This window comes from Ranitomeya variabilis, chromosome 1, assembly GCF_051348905.1.
Source record: "Ranitomeya variabilis isolate aRanVar5 chromosome 1, aRanVar5.hap1, whole genome shotgun sequence".
In the NCBI taxonomy this organism is placed as follows: domain Eukaryota; kingdom Metazoa; phylum Chordata; class Amphibia; order Anura; family Dendrobatidae; genus Ranitomeya; species Ranitomeya variabilis.
The window spans coordinates 857,018,081-857,040,274 of NC_135232.1; the positions used below are offsets into that span (position 1 = coordinate 857,018,081).

The 22,194-nt window shown below is 40.8% G+C and overlaps 1 protein-coding gene across 1 annotated transcript in view; it reads left to right on the forward strand.

Annotated features, from left to right (window-relative positions):
• MMRN1 (multimerin 1) overlaps positions 1–22,194 on the forward strand; it is a 169,076-nt gene that overhangs the window by 134,608 nt on the left and 12,274 nt on the right. The window contains exons 4-7 of the mRNA XM_077277211.1: positions 8,007–8,108; positions 8,544–8,720; positions 12,963–14,927; positions 16,514–16,660. Coding sequence (XP_077133326.1) covers positions 8,007–8,108; positions 8,544–8,720; positions 12,963–14,927; positions 16,514–16,660 — 2,391 coding nt within the window. The remainder of the gene's footprint in view (positions 1–8,006; positions 8,109–8,543; positions 8,721–12,962; positions 14,928–16,513; positions 16,661–22,194) is intronic.

The following is a 22,194-nucleotide window of genomic DNA, read 5'->3' on the forward strand; positions in this document are numbered from 1 at the left end:
GGCCTGCTACAGTGCTCATTGCACACAGTATACATAGCATATTTCCCCCACACTACATTCCCCCTCATACAATATGAGGTCCCCACAGTACATTCTAACACAATCAGTGCAATGCCCTCAGCAGCACACCCTACACACACAGCATAATGTCAGCACAGTACATTTCACCACATACAATATGATATCCCTACAGTACATTCTACCACATTCAGTATAACTCCACTCACAATACATTCTCTCACATACAGTACAGCCCCCACATACAGTATAAAGCCCCCCACAGTACATTCCTCTGCACACAGTAAAATGTCACTAAAATATATTTCCTCACATATAGTATGATATCCAAACAATACATTCCCCACATATAGTATAATGCCTCTCTCAGTACATGTCCTCACATACAGTATGATTTCTCCACAAAACATTCCCCCAAACAGCCTCCAACACACAATATGATGCAACCAACATGCCCACACACAGTATGATGTATCCCAAACACTACATTCCCCAACATACAGTATGATGTCCCTGCAGTACAGTCTCCCATACATTGTATGAAAGTGAGTCGCCCACCAGGGCCATGGGGTACTCGGTACCGGGTCCTGTGTTCACAGGGGGATGTCACGGTGGTGACCCGGACCGTGGCCCTGGGCGGCCATGTAAAGGGGAAAGTCTTTAAAGGGAATAAAGTTTATGTTCGTGATGCCACCTGTGGTATTCGGTCAGTGGGGACCGACACTGCTTTAAGGGGTCCTCTGGGGTGATGTTATGGCAGCTAGATGGTATAACTTCCCACAGGTGAAGTGTATCCCCAGGGCTCCCGATGTGTAGATGGAAGATGGTGAATGGCGCAGTAAAGAACAAGGACACAGGTTTGCAGTCTCTTTACCTGGTTTACTGAAGACTTCAGGCAGCCACAGTCCAAGGTACCAGATCACAGGGCAGGCAGGGTCCGGTCGGCTTGGAGGCAAGTTAGGAGTCCCCTTATGCAGGTGGAGATCAAAGCCTTCCTCTAGCACGGTGGTGTTTTAGTCCCTTACTGCCTATGGCTTCAGATAAGGACCTCACAGTTTGTCTCTGTCCCCCATATAGGATAGGACAATACCTGCATGACAGGTAACTTGAGCCTGTTTATAGGGACTCTAGCATGCCCCGGGCTCTATGTGTTACTGTGTCTCATGTGAGTGTGGTGGACACGTAACTTGCAGTTCAGCTGTCCTGCCGGTCTCTGATGTAAGTCGGTGATTTTCTTACAGTCCTCGATGTTCCGGGTACCGGTGTCTGCGCCTCAGAAGGAGGCAGCCTGCTCGTGGCTGGTCTCCCATCGGTGTTCCTCTACTGTGCTTCGCTCTCCTACATGCTCACTGCAATATATTTGGCTTTCATATAATCTCTTCCCAGGAGCTGTAGTACTTCAGACTACATGGCCCCTTCAGACCTTCTGACACACTATGTCGGTCTGCTCTCTTCTGTGTCTGTAACTTTCTGAACTGAAACTGAAACTGAACCCTCTTTCCCTCCAGATCAGAATGTCTTTCTAGGGGAGTTCATCTTAAACAGGTTTAGAGCTCCCTCTTCTGGCCTGGAGTGTGAACATGTTGTATGCATTGTGGTTACCTGATACAAGATTTCCTTTTTCACTTCCAAACGTAACATCACTGTACCCGTGAGGAAAGCAATGTCACTGTGACAATCAGGACCCTGGGGCTTCACAAAAGCCCCACATTACATCCCCATCTACATTATGATGTCCACTCAGCCCCCACACACAGAATATTACTAGATCCCAGGGCTTGCCCTGGTCTTTACCTTTTCACCCCTATACCATGGTCTGGACTTATATACAGTAGGGGCCCCTGGGCTGGGGCCACACAGTAAGCAGCTTTCTGTTGGTGCAGGGCAGTAAAGCTATAAAATCAGAAGGCACAAGAGTGGTCAGTAAATGGGCCAAGATCAGAACAAGATACGAATAAAAAGCCACAGCAAACCAGAGAAAGGCCAAATTATATCTGGCACCTACCATTAATAAGCTAGGAGCTTTAGTAGGGTGTGGTGCTGTCCAATTCTCAGAAGCAGGAAGCTAATAACTCCAGCTGAATAGCACACACACCCATACTGCCAGACTGAAGGGCACTACATGTCCCAGTCACACTAATATCAGTGGTAGAATAGAACCAGCACCGTCCAGAGCTTCTGGTCCCGACATCTCCTCCATCTCGAGTGCTGATCGCAGAATGAATACTGCACTATTTAGTGACAGAAGCAGACGATCCAACTTTTTCAAATGAAGGCCTTTGAACCCTTAGGGTTAGGTACATATGGAAACAGAAGATGACATTTTCTAATCAGGTTCTTGGCTTGGTTATTAATCGCTGGAACCCAGGGTCTCTCTTCTGAACGACAACTCCTAGAATGCATCAGATGTTGAACAGATCCTCTCACTACACAGGAATTTAGGATTCTTTGTGCCTCATTTTCCAAGTTTTTTAACTACAACTGAAGAATTATGTAAACTGCAGATGTGCTGCTGATAGCATGATGCTGTATGGGGACAGATTGATCTACTAATAAATGTCCTTTCTCCATCACTCTTCATCATCTTATGTAAAGAGGCCACTTCAGAACTCTCCAGTACTTTGTTTCCATCCATTTGTGAGTAGCACTTGAAGTATATTTGGAGTCTCTTTCCTGCTGGAAGACCAATGATCTAGGACACAAGCTCAGATTTCTGACACTGGGCACTAAATTGAGACCTAAAATCCATTGGCAATCTTAAGATTTCATGATGCCTTGCACAATCAAGGCTTTCAGTGCCAGAGGCACCAAAACAACCCCAAAAAATCTTTGAACAACCACCATATTTGACTCTAGGTACTGTGATCAAAATTATCAAAATGCTTTATTTTGGTCTCATCTGTATACAATACTCTTTCCTAGAAAGAATTCAGCTCACAACATTTCGGCAAACTGCAGTCTAGGTTTTATGTCTCTGTGTCAGCAGTGGGGTCCAACAGGGTCTCCTGCCATAGTGTTTCATTTCATTCAAATGTCGACAGATAATTCACGCTGACACTGATGCACCCTGAGCCTGCAGAACAGTTTGAACAGTTTGATTTTCTTTGGAACTTGATTGAAGCTGCTTATACACCACCTGGACTATCATGCGTTGCAGCCTTTGATCAATTTTTCTCTGCCATCCACATCCAGTGAGATTATCTACAGTACCATGGGTTGTAAACTTCATGATTATGGTGTGCACTGTGACCAAAAGAACATCAAGATCTTGTTAAGGATCCTGGGTGTAACTACTGCCAAGAGACAACTCGCTGCAGTAAAGGAGCCCAGAGCAGAACGGCAGAGAACTCACTGGGTAGCAAGCAGGACCTAAACCATGTGACAGAGGGGGAGTGGCGTAATGTGATGGTAAATTGAAATTGAGAAAAAAATGCCCACCGATCCTGTCTGGGGGTCAATCTCTTGGCAGACTTGATATAGGCCAAATTTTTATGATCAGCGATAACTGTAATGGGGTGGATGACCCCCTCCAGGAAATGCCTCCATTCTTCAAAAGCCAACTTAACCGCCAACAATTCCCTATTGCCGACATCATAGTTTCTCTCAGCCGGATATAATTTTTTTTTTTTTTAGAAAAAAAAGCGCATGGCTTCAGACTAGTGAGTGTGGAAGGACCCTGAGACAAAACTGTCCCCATCCCCACCTCAGAAGCATCAACCTCCACAATAAAAGGTCTTGATGGATTGGGTTGTACCAACACAGGAGCTGAAGTAAAACTTTTTTTAGTGTCAGGAAATAATTTTTTGCAGCAACGGACCAATTTTTCACATCAGCCCCCTTGAAGGTGAGGGTGAGGTCCGTCAAAGGCTTTACCACCTGTGAAAAATACTTAATGAACTTCCTAGAGAAGTTAGCAAAGCCCAAAAATTGCTGCAACCCCTTCAAGTCATGAGGCTGCACCCAATCTGTAATGGCCCAGACCTTTTCAGGATCCATGTGGAATCCCTCCCCTGACAGAATTAAACCCAGAAAAGGCAGACTCCTAAGAACCATACGCAGATGGTGCAAGTGGGTTTGACTGTCCATTGAGTACACTACAATGTCATCCAGGTAGATGACCACATACCGCCCAATTAGGTCAGAGAAACTTTAATGAAATTTTGAAAAATGGCATGAGTGTTAGTGAGACCAAAGGGCATAACTAAGTTTTCAAACAGCGCCTCAGTCGTCAGGAAAGCTGTTTTCCATTCATCCCCTTCCTGGACCCTTATAAGGTTATAAGCCCCTAGTAAATCATGCTTAGAGAATCATTTGGCCCCTGTGAGTTAGTTACATAAATCGGGGAAGAGGTTACGTGTTTTTTACCACAATTTTGTTCAGTTCCCGAAAGTCGAGGCACGAAAGCAAACCACCATCTTTTCTTTTTACGAAAAAGAACCCCGCTGCCACGGGTGAAACAGAAGGCCGAATATGCCCCTTGCGGAGACTCTCTGCTATGTACTCCGTGATGGCTTGATGCTCAGACCCGGACAAATTAAACAGGCAAGCCTTGAGTATCTTGGCTCCCTTGACTAAATCAATGGCACAACTGAAAGGTCTATGTGGTGGAAGCACCTCAGCCTTGCTTTCTGAAAAAACATCTTCAAAGTCCTTCAAGTATTCTGGAATACGCTTTAGACCGACAGATGACACAGATACAGATTTTAAAGGGGTGACAAGAGGTACCAGATTACAACATATACCATTATCCTTACCTGCCGACTGAGTGGTCTCCCCATCACCCAATCAATGATAGGATTATGGCGTTGAAGCCAAGGCATTCCTAGTACCAGTCCAATAGGCAAATTATCTTGAACAAAACAACTTAATTTTTCCACATGAGTAGAACCCACTTTCAGAGAGAAAACTTCAGACATGAAACTAATTCTGTCTTGAGTGAGAGGAGATGAGTCAATAGCCACAATTATAACAGGATCCTTAAGTCTGACTATCCCTATCTTATTAAGAGTCACCACCCGGGCATTGATCAGGTTAATGGTAGAACCGCAGTCAACAAAGGCAGTGGTCATGACAGGACCACCAGCAAGTTCCAATTCCACTTAAAGTAAAATTTTAGCAAGTGAGGAAAAATGTACCTGATAGTCTGTGTAACCTCTTTGATCATTTCCCAATGGCTTAGCAGAAGGAGGACAAGAGGGACAGTCCCTTTTCCAATGTCCAGAGGCTCCACAGTAAAAGCCTAGTTGGTTGTCTCTGCGGTGTCTTCTGTCTCTTTCCATCATCGAGACAGCCCTAACCTCCATGGGATCGAGGACGGATGCAGTTTCACACAGGCTGGCATATAATGAGTCCAGAAATATTGCAATCGCACAGCCGTTATCAGTTAGACCCTTTCTGCTTCAGGAGTATAAAATAACACACCGTATATGCCTTTATGTCACAATAGAAAAAAGTAATCGCTGTATGAGCTCCACCTGGGTGCTGCTTTACGAAAAAACAATTTGTAAGAAAGTGTCCAGATAAAGGAAAATAACAGCGCACTCACCAGTGTTGAGCCAAAGCGATTTATTCACATGCAATCATGCGGTGCAGGGAGGGTAGTGAACACATTGCAGATGACAGCTGTTTCGTGCTATCAAGCACTTCAACAGATCCAGTCTGGATCTGTTGAAGTGCTTGATAGCACGAAACAGCTGTCATCTGCAATGTGTTCACTACCCTCCCTGCACCGCATGATTGCATGTGAATAAATCGCTTTGGCTCAACACCGGTGAGTGCGCTGTTATTTTCCTTTATCTGGCATATAATGAGGTCTCCTGCTGCATCACTCCTCTACCACGGAGCCTCCGGTCCATACGGACTGCTTGCGTCATGCGTTTCTCCAGGGTATCGGGGAAAGAGTGTAATGCCAGAGCATCCTGAAAACAGTTAGACAAACCCCTGCAAAAAAATTCCCTCAGGGCACATCATTCCAGGATACTTCAGTGGCCCAGCTTCTAAACTCTGAGCAGAATCATTTGGCTGAGTGCCTCCCCTGCGTCACACTGCATCACACTGATCACCTTATCCTCTGCCAGATGCACTCTATCAGGCTCGTCATAAATGTGCCCCAAAGCCTCAAAGAATAGGTTCACTGACATACGTTCAGAAGCAGAGGGAGAGAGAGAAAGCCCATGCCTCTGGAGACCCCTTAACAAAGAATTAATGATCTCAACCTCTGCCTTTCATTGCCAGAAGCTCGGGGACATAACTCAAAAAACAACTTGCATCCCTCTTTAAAAACCCTAAATAATTTTTTATCCCTGGAAAAATTGTCAGGTAACTTTACCGATGGTTTGGGGTCCACTAGGTACACATCAGTGGGGCCCCCATCCCGAGTCTCCAATGGAACAGGACCCTGTAGAGTGCCCGCCACATCTCTCTTCATCTGTTGGTGTGAGTGAACCAGGGCTTGCTGCTCTATGGACAGATTCTGCATAAATTGGGAGAGCTCATTAACCTGCTCCATGAGAGCCCATACCAGATCCATAATAAGCTCGCACCTCACCACCTGGAAGAGACTATATGGTCAGTTATAATGTCAAGAGTCCCAGGTGTAACTACAGCCGGGAGACTACTTGCCGCAGTAAGGAAGCCCAGAGCAGAATGTCGGAGAACTCACTGGCTAGCAAGCAGGACCTGAACCATGTGACAGAAGGGGAGTGGCCAGGACGGTGCCAGGGGCCAAGGAGCAAGGGAGGCAAAAGGCACCAGAGAGTAGTTAAATGTGCTGAGGTCAATAACCGGGAGATAAGCGAGGTACAGGAGGGTGAGGCTGATGGATAGTCAGGTGAAAGCCGAGAGAATCAAACAGACCAGATTAAGCATGGAGAGCAAACAAACAACACAGTATGCACACGCACCCCAGGGGTCAGGCACAAAGACAAAACAAAAGTATAACTGACAGAGAATCCTAGTCCAGCATGGGTATAAGTATCCCTCCCAGATCCAAAAGGAGGCCACAACAATTAACCCTGAGAATGCAGGGCGTTAACCCTGTCCAAACCATGACAGATATCTGGAGATGGACTTGTAACACTGGGATAGTTGATATTTTCAACAATTTTAGTTCTCAAGTCCTCATACAGTTCTCTTCTTCTCTCCTTCTCTCTCTGTTCTCCATGTTTAATAGCTCACACAGAGACACAATGCAAAGATTAAGTCAGCTTCTTCCCTTTTTATCTGGTTTCAAGTTTTATTTTCACACCTGTTACTTGCCACAGGTAAGTTAGATTGAGCATCACATTCTTGAAAGAAAGTTGTTTACCCACAATTTTGGAATGGTGCCAATAATTTTGTATGACAAATTTTGGGAGTTTTGTGTGCAATGATATCCAATTTGCCTTTTTTATCCATTTTGTATGTTGTTCCAGTACACGCAAAGAAAACAAACATGTGCATAAGGAGAAATACTTAACTTTTTGGAAAAAATTCAAGGGTGCAACACTTTTGGCCATGACTGTAGAAAGTAAAGAGGCGGCATGGAGCCAATGAAGGCACAAAGTTATCTTTATCACATAAGTAAACCCCACTAATAAATATGTTCTAAATTAAACATGGTTTCTTCCATCAATAAGTCTCTCCTCACCATGTAAAAAATATGTATGCTACACATTTCATTTTGCCTTTATCTCTAAAGTATGCTTTGCTACTTTCTTAAAAAAATATTTCCATTCTAGTCCAGGATGTGCCAAATAGACACTGTTGATATATGATAGATGAATAGGGGACGATGAACATTTTAGACACATACAATCCCGTGGGGAATACTCCTGGACATGTCTTTCCGATATCGAAAAATAAGATGTGGATAGAACTCTTCTATCTCAAATTTATGATGAACTCAGACCTAAGCAATTAAGTTCTTTTGGGGTAGGACCACATATTTTTTCTCAAACAGTATATACACTGTAATCAATATAAGAGCTATTTTATTCCTTTGGTTTTAGAGCAGCAAACTCAAAAACGGATCCATGTGAACCGGTCACACAACAGTCAGACTGTTAAGGTAGCAGACCAAGCAGATACGAGTGCATCAACATATGACCCAGGTAAGTCTGTTAATTATATGAATACATTTAGTTTTATTGAGTTAAGTAAAATATTTTGATCACTAATTATATTGATTAAAATTGCCGGGCTTCATCCTTTCAGGTTCCCCTTTGCATTTGCAAAGTCTACCGTTATGGGACATTTGTCCTTGAAAACCATAACACTTTCTTCTACCAGACTGTTTTAATGATTGATGCCTCTTTGTGCCATTGCTTTGGTATTTTGTCATTCTTTTGTCAGTGTCTTAAAATATCCTACTTCTTTGTCAGATCCGACCATCAGTCACTTAAGTGTATAAAAACATTTCAGCAGAAATCCCTCCTAAATTAATAAAGAGATAAAGGCAAAGAATTGCTGTCAAAAATTCTGTGAAAGTTTCTAGATCCATCACATTAAACTAATAGCTTTTCTTTTATTTTATACATGATATGAAGCACTGCAGCAAAAGCTGACTGATCAGATTTACAACCAAGAGATGAAGCTAATTATTCTCCAAAGAAACGCTGAAAATATTTCATCAAGCCTGAGCAATGTTCATAGAACACTGTACTCTCTGGAAGAGAAAATCAATGAAACTGATAAGGAGAACATTCTGCCATCATTCCTGAAAGGTAAACATGCATCAAAACCAGTTGAGATAAATAGCATGTCCCTTCAGATTGAATTGTTTTGAAATAAAAAAAAATGTGCAACTATTTCAATCTCAACTTGCATTCTATTAGATTTTTCTTAAAGTTTCTTTTGTGTCCCCAGTGAAACAGGGGTGGGATGAGGGGCAGGATGAGTTTCTTTATAATGCATGCAAATAGTATTGGCTTTTGAAAATCCCTTTTTATCAGAAACACCTTCCTGAAATTAATTTATTAAAATGGTAACCTATAATGGAACCTGTATGGTTGGAGTGTAATCTCACCTGTGAAGGAATTCTGCAAGGGTTTATTACCACTGCAGAACCGCCATAGGGAAAATAAAGGATTGCATGAGTCCTCTTAAAAAAAAAAATGTTGCTGCCTTTGTTCCGGTTAATTGATAAACGTTATAAATGATGAAAAATGTTGAAATATGTTTGGCAAAAAATTTAATAATATGACACAGCCATTGATATTATCAAAGCTTTATCGCTTTACACAAATCCAATAATATCTAACCACAGTAAATTTACGACATGTATTGGTGGGTTTTAAAGGGAATCTGTCACCAGATTTTTGCTACATCATCTGAGAGCAGCATAAAATAATGTAACGCTTAGTTTACTGGGTGCAGCCATTCTGATATTTAGCATACAATTAGTTATTCAGACTATTGTCATGTCACTGGATTGTTACTGTTTTGCTCCTAAAAATCTAAACTTTAATTTTTATTGTTTTGCTAGTAGTTTGTAAATCCACCTTTGCCTTTCAACACTGAATTCTTCTGGGCATGCTCTCAATTAGATTCAAGTATGTCTCAACTGAAACCTGCTCCCAGGTCTCTACCACATGTTACCAAAATAGTGCATACTGGTCGACTCACTTGAGTACATATACAGTTTTTTCCTGTACTCTACCCATAAGTGTTCGATTGGCCAATCCTCCACCTTTTCTTCATTGTCATTTAATAATTTCTTCGCCAATCTCAATGTATGCTTTGGGTCGTTGTCCTGCTGGAACACTATTTTGTCCTTTTCATACCCATAGTACTTGAGTATGTGATGTGATTCGTCTTGTAGGATACTCAAATGTAGCCCAGCATTGAGACCACCATCGATCCTAAACCAGTATCCAATGCCTTTTTCTGTGAAATGACCACACATCATCAGAATTTTTCCACTGAAGACAGTTTCTTCAATTTAACAATCTGCTAGCCCCTTATTCCCTTGTTTCTTTCAGACCTATTTGCACCCATCCGAGTCTAGTTTATTGACATCTGTTTCCAATTGTCTATTGTCCATTTTTCACACTCTTTTGCAAACTCGAGCCGTTGCTTCTTTTGACGATATTGAGGTTGATGCTTCTACACCCTTTTTCAGGCCACTATTCCAGACTTTTGTAATGTGCATTGCACGGTGCTTGCATGGATGTCTGTCATGTTACAATTACAAAGAATACGAGCCACCATCATTGCCATGTTTGTTGCACCAGAAATGATAGACCTTGGGATAACATCCACCTCTTGGGTTTTGAATGGATGAACAGCCTTCATTGTGTATTCTTTCAACGCTCATGGCTCTCATATGATGCAGTTTGGCAATTTTCTTGCCTGAGAGACCGCTATCGATTAGCTGGTTGACACTGTTTCTATTTTCTTGGGAAATCTTCTTCATGGCTGCTCCTCGATACCAGTGACCTTTTGCTTGTAAATCTATCTAATAACATATTAAGCTATTAGAAACTTTGAGAACAGGTTGTATTTTGTAGCATACAGGAAAAAAAAAATTTTTCCACCACCAGGAGCAAAACACTAATAATGCAGTGACAGGACAAGAATCTGCATAACTAATCAAATGCTAAATAGTTGCAAGTCAAATTTATGTATGAGATATCCAAGATGATTATCTATAAAGTGATGGTAGTCTCACATTAAAACCAGTAGTGAATGTGACATATGGAACCTGAAATTGAAAAGTTCAAAGCATTGTTACCTTTTGCTTGTCAGTGTATACATATTACTACCGCGTACTCCCTAACAGTGCCTAAAAGCATTACAACTTCTGCTGCATAAAACAAAGCCCCAAAGATAGACTACAAACCTTGGAGCAGTCCACACTTTACTTTGTAATGATGTTCTAAAATGTCACTGCATAGTAAATAAGTTTTGTGGGATTGTACAGCGGTTGGGATGGGGAGCTGGCTGTCAGACACAGCCACATTCCCCATAGAGAAAATAAACATAGTGTATTATCTTGTTTAACTTCTCAATACCTGTATGAAGCACTGACAGTGTCTCCTCCTTCAAACCCAATGATTATGTGATGGCTAGGTAAAAGTAGAGAGCAGAGCTGCTCTGTCCTAGGAGACCCAGTCAGCTCAGCTATTCAGCCAGAAGACGTATTTTTTTTTCCTCTGTAACTGGGTCTAGTTACAGGGAAAAAAGCAATAAAAAGAATGTTTTAATATGTTAAAATGCCCCCCAAGCCACATTTCAGTCCTTTTGGGTGGTACAGTTTGTGAAAAAAAATACAAAAAATAAAAAAGCAAAACTAAAATAGAAAAAAAGACTTAAAGCAAACAAAACTTAAAAATGAGATTCTGCAAGTCTGAATCGCTGTTTCTAACTCAGCCTTCATAAAAAAAAATATGTCCAATGCCTAAAAAGATTTTCTGTCTAAGGAGAATGCAGTTTATCATGTTTTTAGCAGTTCTTTATGGTCATAAAAAGAAAATGAAGAATAAAATATGTAATATAAAGATGCATATTTCTTATTTTACTTTACATTTTCACCCATAGCTGCAACAACAACAAAAATATAAAAATGACACAAAAATTTTGCTCCATTTATCACTAAAATAAGAGGCAAAAATATTTAAATATCCAAATGAAAGTATTTCTTTAGAGCTATTTTTAACGTGCAGATTTAGTGCAGAAAATAATCTGCTGCATGTCAATTCTTTGTGCGTTTTTGCCTGCATTTTTCACAATTAACTTCACTGAAATCAGTAAAAAACACAAGCATAAATGCAGGGGAAAAACGCGTCAAAAACATGTGTTTTTGCAGCTATGTTTTTCCTGTCAAGAGATGCAGAAATGGTGCAGACATTTTACTTAACACATAAGGTTTAAGGCATATTCCAGGGATTTTCTTTTTTTTTTGCTTACATTAGATGTACAAGCTCATATTTTGTCTGATATCATTATGTCCACTTGGACCAACCTACATACACAGTCATTTCAACAGGATGCTAGATGCTTTTAAAAAAAGCAATACAATATATCAATAAAAAGTGCTTATAATATCGTACAGATTCTAACATATTTACAATGCAATATTTACAATGAGAACAAAATAGGTATCATTGGATATTATAGATATATAACATTGTTTTTATGACTTAAATTTAAAAAAATATTTAAGGGGTTGTCCTAAACTAACTGGTGAATTTTATACTGTATGTCTAACTATATAAATTAACAATCTTACAAAGTTTGTAATGTATTTCAATTGCAAATTCCATACATTCCATATCTTCATTTCTGTGTTTTGGTATTCTCAATTGGATTGTCATCGGGGACTGTGATGGAGAAGTGACCGCAGCTGCTTCCATGCCTACATGCTTCTTCTGTCCCCCGCCTAACCACATCTTTAGTCCACACTGTTTCTGTTCTCACAGCCTCATTTGCTGGAATGAAATGTTATCATGGAACAGTGAAGGAAAAAGGGAGAGTCCACTGCGGTCACTTTTCTATCACTGCTACGGAAACAGGATGTAAATAGGGGACAGCGAAATAAAAAGCTGTGGTAAGTCACTGCAACTCTGATGATGCTGCATTTCAGTTCACAAAAGGAAGCAGGGGGAGTGACAGCAAACCAGATCTCTGATGAGGTACCATTTGTGAATACCCTGCACATGCTGGGATACTCAAATGAATCATCATCGGAAGTGAGAAAAAAAACAAAAACAGGATGAGTAGAGAGGGAATGGTAGGGAAGTTTTCATTGAAGAACATTAGAAAAGTGGTTAGGTTGTTGAATAAAATAGTTAGACATATAGTATTAAATTAAATGTTAGTTTTGGACAACCCCTTTAATATTTTAACATGAAACAGAATGGACAAAATAATTTACATAAGCTATTTTGAATAGACAAAAGCATGCTCTCAGAGCAAAATGATGTAGGAACAAATACAATGAACTTAAATATTTTCCTTTATTTTAGATTTAAAAACGAAAAGTATAACGGAATTAATCAAAGAAATTGTTAAGGATCAGTTGACTGAGCTGCAGGGAGACATGAAGGAATCGGTATCTCAGATGTACAAAAGTATGTCTGAATTATCTCTTGAAGTTGAACGGACAAAAGAATTTGTGAAAACACTGAATCATACTATAATTTCTACTCATGAGAAGTGTGCACTAGAAGAAGAGAAGAAGGCAACGATGGATGATGTGGTAGAACTCAAGAATCGAGTTGAGAATTTAAAAAATACAGCTTTTGTGTGCACAACATCTTTTAAAGAAATGGAGGAAAAGCATTTGGCCCTAGAGAAGGAATTGGAAAGTGAGAAATTAAGAAACAAGGAGTATTTTGAGTCATTGAATAACACATTGAGCAAAATAAAGGAAATTCATAGTCAAATGGTAACTGAGGAACATACAAAGGAGCCAAGAGTGTCAGCAGAAAATAGTCCCATGGATGAAAACCTAACTGAATATCTTATTATTTTACAAGACAGATTAAAAAAGCAGAATGTAATGATGCTCCAACTGTATGATGATATTAATTCACAGGACGTAAAAATCTATAATATTACAATAATGTTAGATCTTCAAAAGCAATCGATTGAGAAAGCCTGTGAAGACAAATTTTCATCTTGCAAGAACGATTTTCATAAGCAGTTAAAGGGAGCTGAAGAGAACATGCATGTGTTAAACAAAACTGTATCTGATGTGGTGCTTCCTCTGGATGACAAGATTGATAAAATGAATGAGCAAATAAGTGATTTGTGCTATGACATGGAAATACTACAACCTTTATTAGAAAGAGGGGCACCGTTTAGCATGGCATCTGATGATGAACATAGAACAAATATGGCTGAAGTCAACAATGAGATAAAGAATATTACACGATTTTTGAATGAACTAGTTTCTAGAATGGAAGAACTTGCTAAAGGTCAGAAGGAACTTCGTAGTAAAGCGGAAACTGGGGAACAAATGTTTGAAAGACGCCTTAGTGAGTGTCTCATAGTAGCTGAAGATGGATTCAACAGCACTACAGATATAATAAATAACGCTGTTGATTCTATCCACGATAATTTTGTAATGAAATCAACTGTATCTGAAATCGAAAATGTAGTTGAGCTCTACTATAACTCCACAATTGAGAAGTTGGAAAAGGTTATGCTGGCCATTCCTCAACTGAACAATACTTTAAATAACCTGGTTAGCCAATCAGGATCAAGTCAACAGGATAATGAACATACTCTATATTATAAGAAGGTGTCAAATGAAAATAGCATCAACTTGTTGACTTATGTTGAGCTTTATCAAAAGATTAATGCCATGCAAGTCATGTTAAAGCAAAATCAACTAAACATAACCCACATGGAAGAGAAACTGCAAATCTCAGAAAATAAGGCAAACAGTTGCCAATCCCTCATTCAAAGTATAGAATCCCAGGTGAATGTCATCCTTGCTAACTCTACAATTTCTCCAAAGTATAAAAAGGATGAGGCAATCTCAAAAGGCAATGTCCAATCTGATGTAAACTCAAGACTTAAGACCCTTGAGTTTAAATCTGTCCGAATGTCATCAAATATCCCACAACTAAATAAAACAGCCAATGAGGCTAAGGTCTTGTGCCAAAGCATATTCATCACTGTTAAAAAAGTAAATGACAGTGTGCCCCGGTTAATCAAAGCTGCCCAGCTAAATATTACACATTTACAGAATGGCTTTGAGGAGTTGATTCGTTCATTGATGGAAATAAAAATGGAAACAGTCCTGTCAAATCTGTCTTCCTACATTGATAGTTCACTATCTGATGTAAGAAATAACATTATTAAACTTCAAAAACAGATGAAAGCCCCTGTAAAGAAGACACTTCCACCTAAAAAGATTGTGGTCAACCCAACTTCATCTGCCACTGGACGTAGTCATAGAAACACCGATATTGCAGATCAAGGTAAGTAATGTAGTATTAATGCATTTAGATTGATGGACAGCATGGTTGCACAGTGGCTAGCAATATTGTACTTTCAGGGTTGCAGTCTAGGGTTTGAATCCAACCATGGACAATATTTGCATAAAGTTGTATATGTTTAGGTAGGTTTCCACTAGGTATTGGGCATTTTTTTTAATGTATGTTCACATGACATCTTTTCAAGGCAGATTTGGAATGTATTTGGTATGAAACCCACCTTAAAACAGCTAAACACTCAAAAGAATGAGCATGTGCATTTCCATGTAAATATGACTTGCTTTTAAGCATTTTTGAACTGCTTCAGTTTTCCAAAAGATGCCAATCATTTGAAAGAAGTAAGCTGACCATTCTTCAAGCATTTTCTGCTCTGAAAATACTCTTCACTTTACAATAGAAGTCAATAGGAAAGGTCACAAGTTGCCGAGTGTCTTTTGGAGTGTTTTGCCTGCATTTTAATGTGAACAACCGGTAGACCTTTGGAAAATGCCAATAAAAAAGTGTGCCTCGAAAGTGCTATAAAAACCTCTCAGAAAAATATTGAAGGCCAAAATATAATCCAGTAATAGCAGCAGGGTAGGAAAATATATTAAAACATAACCTTTAATAATCTTCAATAAAACCAGGCCTAAGACCACAATGCATAGAAAGATATGCACATAGTTTAAGGTGCCAGTGCTCCAAACAAACAGTGCTCAAAATAGAAAACTGGTATGATCTCACCAAAAGTCATACTTACTCTATCCCAGTTAAATAACTTCTCACAGGGTTAAAGGATCCCTCTTTCCAAAGGGTCAGGTGATAAAGGAATAAGAACAAAACAACACAAGCAAGGGGAGTACATATTGTCATTAACACTCCTTGTCGTGCCCCTACATAGCTACCGCCCTAACAAGGGCGGTACCCTAGAATAGACCTAGTTATTGCCCCTGGGGTGGAAACATAACCCTAGCGGCAATAACTATCGTGCAGCTCTTTCAAGACAGGTCCTGTAATACCTTTACATGGCCAGTAAGTTCCTCTGTTACTGAGTAATTAGAGTCTTAATTGATATGCAAATGGTATTGGTAAATCTGAAGCTTCTATCACTCCACCTCTATTTCCTGCCTAGCCCCACCTCTTCCTGCTGGACTGATAGCTCCTTTGCCTGAAGTCACACAGTATAGAGGCTGTCAGTGAAGCATGAGGAATCTCCAGTGGACTGGGAATAAAGCTGGAATGACAGAGGCTTGAGATCTACGTCCTTATTTTCATACAAATTCAAATGCTAATTTCTCAGTAATGGAGGAATGGACTGGCCATGTAAAGGAATTGCTGAGCTTGTATGTCAAAGACTTACATGCACATATAAATTACTTCCCTTTAAATGTGCAAAAGCACAAATTCTGCAATAACTTTAATTAATTAGATTCTTTATCTAGATTTTTTTTTTAAAGTAGTTAAAATATTTTGATTATTAATGAATATTGAGAATTTGTTATTTCATATACTATACTGTAATTAGCAGAAAGCTATATGCTAAACATACTAAGTATACCAAAAGTCAATATAATCTGCTATTTTTCTTCCAGATGAATATTTTGTTTGCAACAGCGGACCTTGTTTAAATGGAGGAACTTGCATTAACGATGTGAAAGGTTATATATGCGCCTGTCGCCATCCTTTTGGAGGAGCAAATTGTAGTGCAAAGATGTCAGATGACAATACCCAATCACTAGGCAAGTACTCTATTACTTCCTCTATAAACTGGGTGGATTACTGTATATAACACAAGACATAAAAGATGACAACAGAAAGTATGGATGAATTCGAAGTAAATTTTTGTAAGATCCCGATCTCTGGTTTCCATTTCGATAAACAATCACAGACTAAAGTTGGCAAAAAAAGATTTGAATATCTTTCCTTTTAAAGACAATAGTACAACATGCTTAAAGGGAACCTGTCAGTAGGATTGTGCTGATTAATCTACACACACTGTCAGGTTGGCACCGTTATACTGATTAAAATGCTACCTTGGTTGATGACATCCGTCTTGTGGTTGTTCTTTAATCTTTATTTGCAGCTTTGAGTTAATGAGATTCTGGTGCTCTGGGACATCCTGTGGTGGGGATTTTTAATGTGATGCTCTGCTTAGGTATTCATACTGATGGCTTATCACAGGTCACTGATCGCTCAGTGACTTGACCCCTATTTTACATACTGATTATTATATGTATTGATAAAAAAAATTACCTTCAGCAGGCAGGCATGTAAAATGTACATTAAATTGTTTTATTTAGTCATATAGTGTACATTGATAATGAGAAAAAAAATCTTTCTCAAAATGGCACCAGTCACGCCTGCGCAGTAGCATCGATCGGTGATCTGAAAGATGCTACTGTGCAGGCGCCTGCGGCACCATTTTGCTAGAGGAAAAATAAATTGTCTCCACCAAGGTGGCACCTGCACAGTAGCATCTATTGGCGATCCGGTAGATGCTAATGCACAGGCGCCAGCGGCATCATCTTGGTAGAGACTTTTTTTTCCTCGAACAAAATGGTGCCGGAGGTGCCTGCACAGTAGCATCTTTCAGATCGCCGATAGATGCTACTGTGCAGGCGCTGCTGGCGCCATCTTGATGGAGACAATTTTCTTTTTCCTCTAGCAAAATGGTGCTGTCGGGACATGCGCAGTAGCATCTATCTGCTCACCGATAGATGCTACTGTGCATTTGACGACGGCACCATTTTGAGAAAGTTTTTTTTTTATTTCATAGTCATAACCAATGTACATTTCTAAATAAATTTAATGCACATTACACATGCAATCATACTGCAGTGCAGGCACTGCCACCTGCCAGCTGAAGGTGATTTTTTTTTTATCAATACATACAATAATTAGAATGTAACATAGAGGGCAGGTCACTGAGATCATTGTAATCAGTATAACGGCGCCAACCTGACACTGTGTGTAGGTTACTGAGCACAATCCTGCTGACAGGTTACCTTTAATGGTTTCAGATCACATAGTTGCAATGTACACTGTTGGCATTATTACGCTATAAAGTCACTATTCACTTCTGTTGATGCAGAATTCTTGCATATTTTAGAATATAGCTGAAACAAAATCTAATACAAATACAGGATGAAGTTAGTTCAGATTTCTTATCCATATTACATTTACTCCGCTCACTAGAACTTTACAGGGAAACAGTAAAAGTCCAGAATGTGTGTTACCGGATTGAACTGTTAGATGACAATGAGATAAATAGAGGAAAGGTCTCTTTTACACCGGGCCCTATTTTTATGACCCCTTCCTTAAATGACTTTTTTTGCCAATTACTTTTAGTTCACTACAGGCTTACATCCTACACAGATACAATTAGGCCCAGTGACAATCTCCTCGGAGATGCTGTTTTGTACTATCAAACCATGTTGGTTCCATCCTGTCCTGACATCTATCTCAAAGTTGTGACAATCTACCTGCAATTAACTCCTCCCAAGATTAACAACAAACCCAGTTTAAAGCTTTTACACTCTCCAGTGACTTTTTCAACACTTGCTAGACAATATCTCAGTGGCAGCGTTTGATCCTAAAAAGTATACTAAGTGACCAACTAGAACATCTTCACAAGCCCCTTCTCACTTTCTCTGGTATCCAGCCCACTATCTCTTTGTTTTGATGAACAAACTATTATACCTTCAGCTCACCTACACACGTTTAATGAATAAGGCCAATACTTCACGAACATATAGGTTAATTGCAGATCTTTCAGGCAGAGCATGCAGATCATCCACATTAAGCTCCTTGGTGCCAACACTTTATCATATCTTCTCTGACCCTACGCTTAGCATTTTGGGCAGCAGTCAAGCTTAACAACACACTTGCACAACAGCACTAGGCTCCTTCGAGGCTGACATTGACACTCCCATCCCTATCCATTATAGTTAACAACCTTGACACCATCATTATTAGTACCAACTACTATATTAAACGATGGTAGCATGGTTGTGTATCCAGCATCACTTTACTCTAAAGGACATCAAGAAGCAAAGTCACAAGAGTGACCAGGTTGTACTGAACTCGATCTCCAGTAACTTATAGTTATACAGATTATTTCTTGTCCTGTTAGCAACTGACAAACATCTGTCTCTCATTGATATACCAGATGCCTGGCAAATTAAGATCTTAGAGCTGGGTATTATCATACCTGCACAGAAACATGTATATACCCTGCTTACATACTATTAACCCCTTCATGACCTTGGGATTTTCCATTTTTCCGTGTTTGTTTTTCACTCCCCTCTTCTCAGAGCCATAACTTTTTTATTTTTCCGTCAATATGACGAGTTGAACTTTTGAACAACATCATTGGTTTTACCATGTTGTGTACTAGAAAACAGGAAAAAAATTCCAAGTGCGGTGAAATTGCAAAAAAAGTGCAATCCCACACCTGTTTTTTGTTTGGCTTTTTTGCTAGGTTCACTAAATGCTAAGACCGGATATTATGATTCTCCAGGTCATTACGAGTTCATAGACACCAAACATGTCTAGGCTCTCTTTTATCTAAGTGGTGAAAAAAAATGGGAGGCTAGAAGCTGGCACAACTGGATCGGCTCTGCTACATAGCAGCGATCATCAGATCGCTGCTATGCAGCAGAAATGCAGGCTTGCTATGAGCGCCATCCACAGGGTGGCGCTCACAGCAGGCCGGCATCATTTACCATAGACGTCTCAAGGACCTCTATGGTTACTATGCAGAAGCATCGCTGACCCCCAATCATGTGACGGGGTCAGCGATGCGCGCATTTCCGTCGGCGCGCCCCCGGAAGCGGTAGTTAAATGCCGCTATCTGTGTTTGACAGCGGCATTTAACTAGTTAATAGCGGCGGGTGAATCATGATTTCACCAGCCGCTATTGCGGGCACATGCAGGGCCGGCCCGAGAGATTACGGCACCCTAGGCGAAACTATTTTGTTGGACCCCTACTACTTTTAACATACCTCCCAACTTTTGAAGATGGGAAAGAGGGACAAAGTTTGCGGCGCGCTTTGCGTGCCGCGACAAATTTTAGGCCACGCCTCTGACCACACCCATTTGTAACTAGCCACACCCATATCCACATCCCAACCACACCCAATTAGCACTGCTGATCACACTGTTTCATAAAGAATAATTATAAACAAAAAAATATGGCCACACAGTGCTCCATATTGTATAATGGCCACACATGATGCTCCATACTGTATAATGGCCACACATGATGCTCCATACTGTATAATGACCACACAGTGCTCTGTCATGATCTCAATGGCAAGAGATCATAGCATAAGCATATATAGGAACTAGCTCTTGGAAGATGGGAACTGAGCTGACCATGAACTAAACCTAACACACAACTAGCAGTGGCCGGGTAGCATGCCTACGTTGATTCTAGATGCCCAGCACCAGCCGGAGGACTAAATAATGCTAGCAGAGGAAAATATTAGTCCTAGCTCACCTCTAGAGAAATACCCCAAAAGGAGACAGAGGCCCCCCACATGTATTGGCGGTGAATTAAGATGAAATAACAAACGTAGGATGAAAATAGGTTGAGCAAATTTGAGGTCCACTTACTACATAGCAGAAGACAGAAAGGACACTTTCATGGTCAGCTGAAAACCCTAATCAAAAACACCATCCAGAAATTACTTTAAAACTCTGGCATTAACTCATAACACCAGAGTGGCAATTCCTGTTCACAAGAGCTTTCCAGACACAGTAACGAAACTACAGCTGTGAACTGGAACCAAAATGCAAAAACAAACATGGACAAAAGTCCAACTTATCTAGTAGTTGTCTAGGAGCAGGAACAAGCACAGAGAGGCTTCTGATAACATTGTTGACCGGCAAGCAACTAACAGAGCAGCAAGGTTATATAGCGACTCCCACATCTTGATGGGAACAGGTGAACAGAGAAGATGAAGACACCAGTTCAATTCCACCAGTAGCCACCGGGGGAGCCCAGAATCCAAATTCACAACAGTACCCCCCCCTCAAGGAGGGGGCACCGAACCCTCACCAGAACCACCAGGGCGATCAGGATGGGCCCTATGAAAGGCACGAACCAGATCAGAGGCATGAACATCAGATGCATTCACCCAAGAATTATCCTCCTGGCCGTATCCCTTCCACTTGACCAGATACTGGAGTCTCCGTCTGGAAACACGAGAGTCTAAGATTTTCTCCACAACGTACTCCAACTCACCCTCAACCAACACCGGAGCAGGAGGCTCAACGGAAGGCACAACCGGTACCTCATACCTGCGCAACAATGACCGATGAAAAACGTTATGAATAGAAAAGGATGCAGGGAGGTCCAAACGGAAGGAAACAGGGTTAAGAATCTCCAATATCTTATACGGGCCAATGAACCGAGGCTTAAACTTAGGAGAAGAGACCCTCATAGGGACAAAACGAGAAGACAACCACACCAAATCCCCAACACAAAGCCGAGGACCAACACGACGGTGGCGGTTGGCAAAAAGCTGAGTCTTCTCCTGGGACAACCTCAAATTGTCCACCACCTGCCCCCAGATCTGATGCAATCTCTCCACCACAGCATCCACTCCAGGACAATCCGAAGATTCCACCTGACCAGAGGAAAATCGAGGATGAAACCCCGAATTACAGAAAAACGGGGACACCAAAGTGGCAGAGCTGGCCCGATTATTGAGAGCGAACTCCGCCAATGGCAAAAAAGTAACCCAATCATCCTGGTCAGCAGACACAAAACACCTCAGATATGTCTCCAGGGTCTGATTAATCCGCTCGGTCTGGCCATTCGTCTGAGGATGGAAAGCGGATGAAAAAGATAAATCTATGCCCATCCTAGCACAGAATGCCCGCCAAAATCTAGACACGAATTGGGTCCCTCTGTCAGAAACGATATTCTCAGGAATACCATGCAAACGAACAACATTTTGAAAAAACAGAGGAACCAACTCGGAAGAAGAAGGCAACTTGGGCAGAGGAACCAAATGGACCATCTTAGAGAAACGGTCACACACCACCCAGATGACAGACATCTTCTGAGAAACAGGCAGATCTGAAATAAAATCCATCGAGATGTGCGTCCAAGGCCTCTTAGGAATAGGCAAGGGCAACAACAATCCACTAGCCCGAGAACAACAAGGCTTGGCCCGAGCACAAACGTCACAAGACTGCACAAAGCCTCGCACATCTCGTGACAGGGAAGGCCACCAGAAGGACCTTGCCACCAAATCCCTGGTAC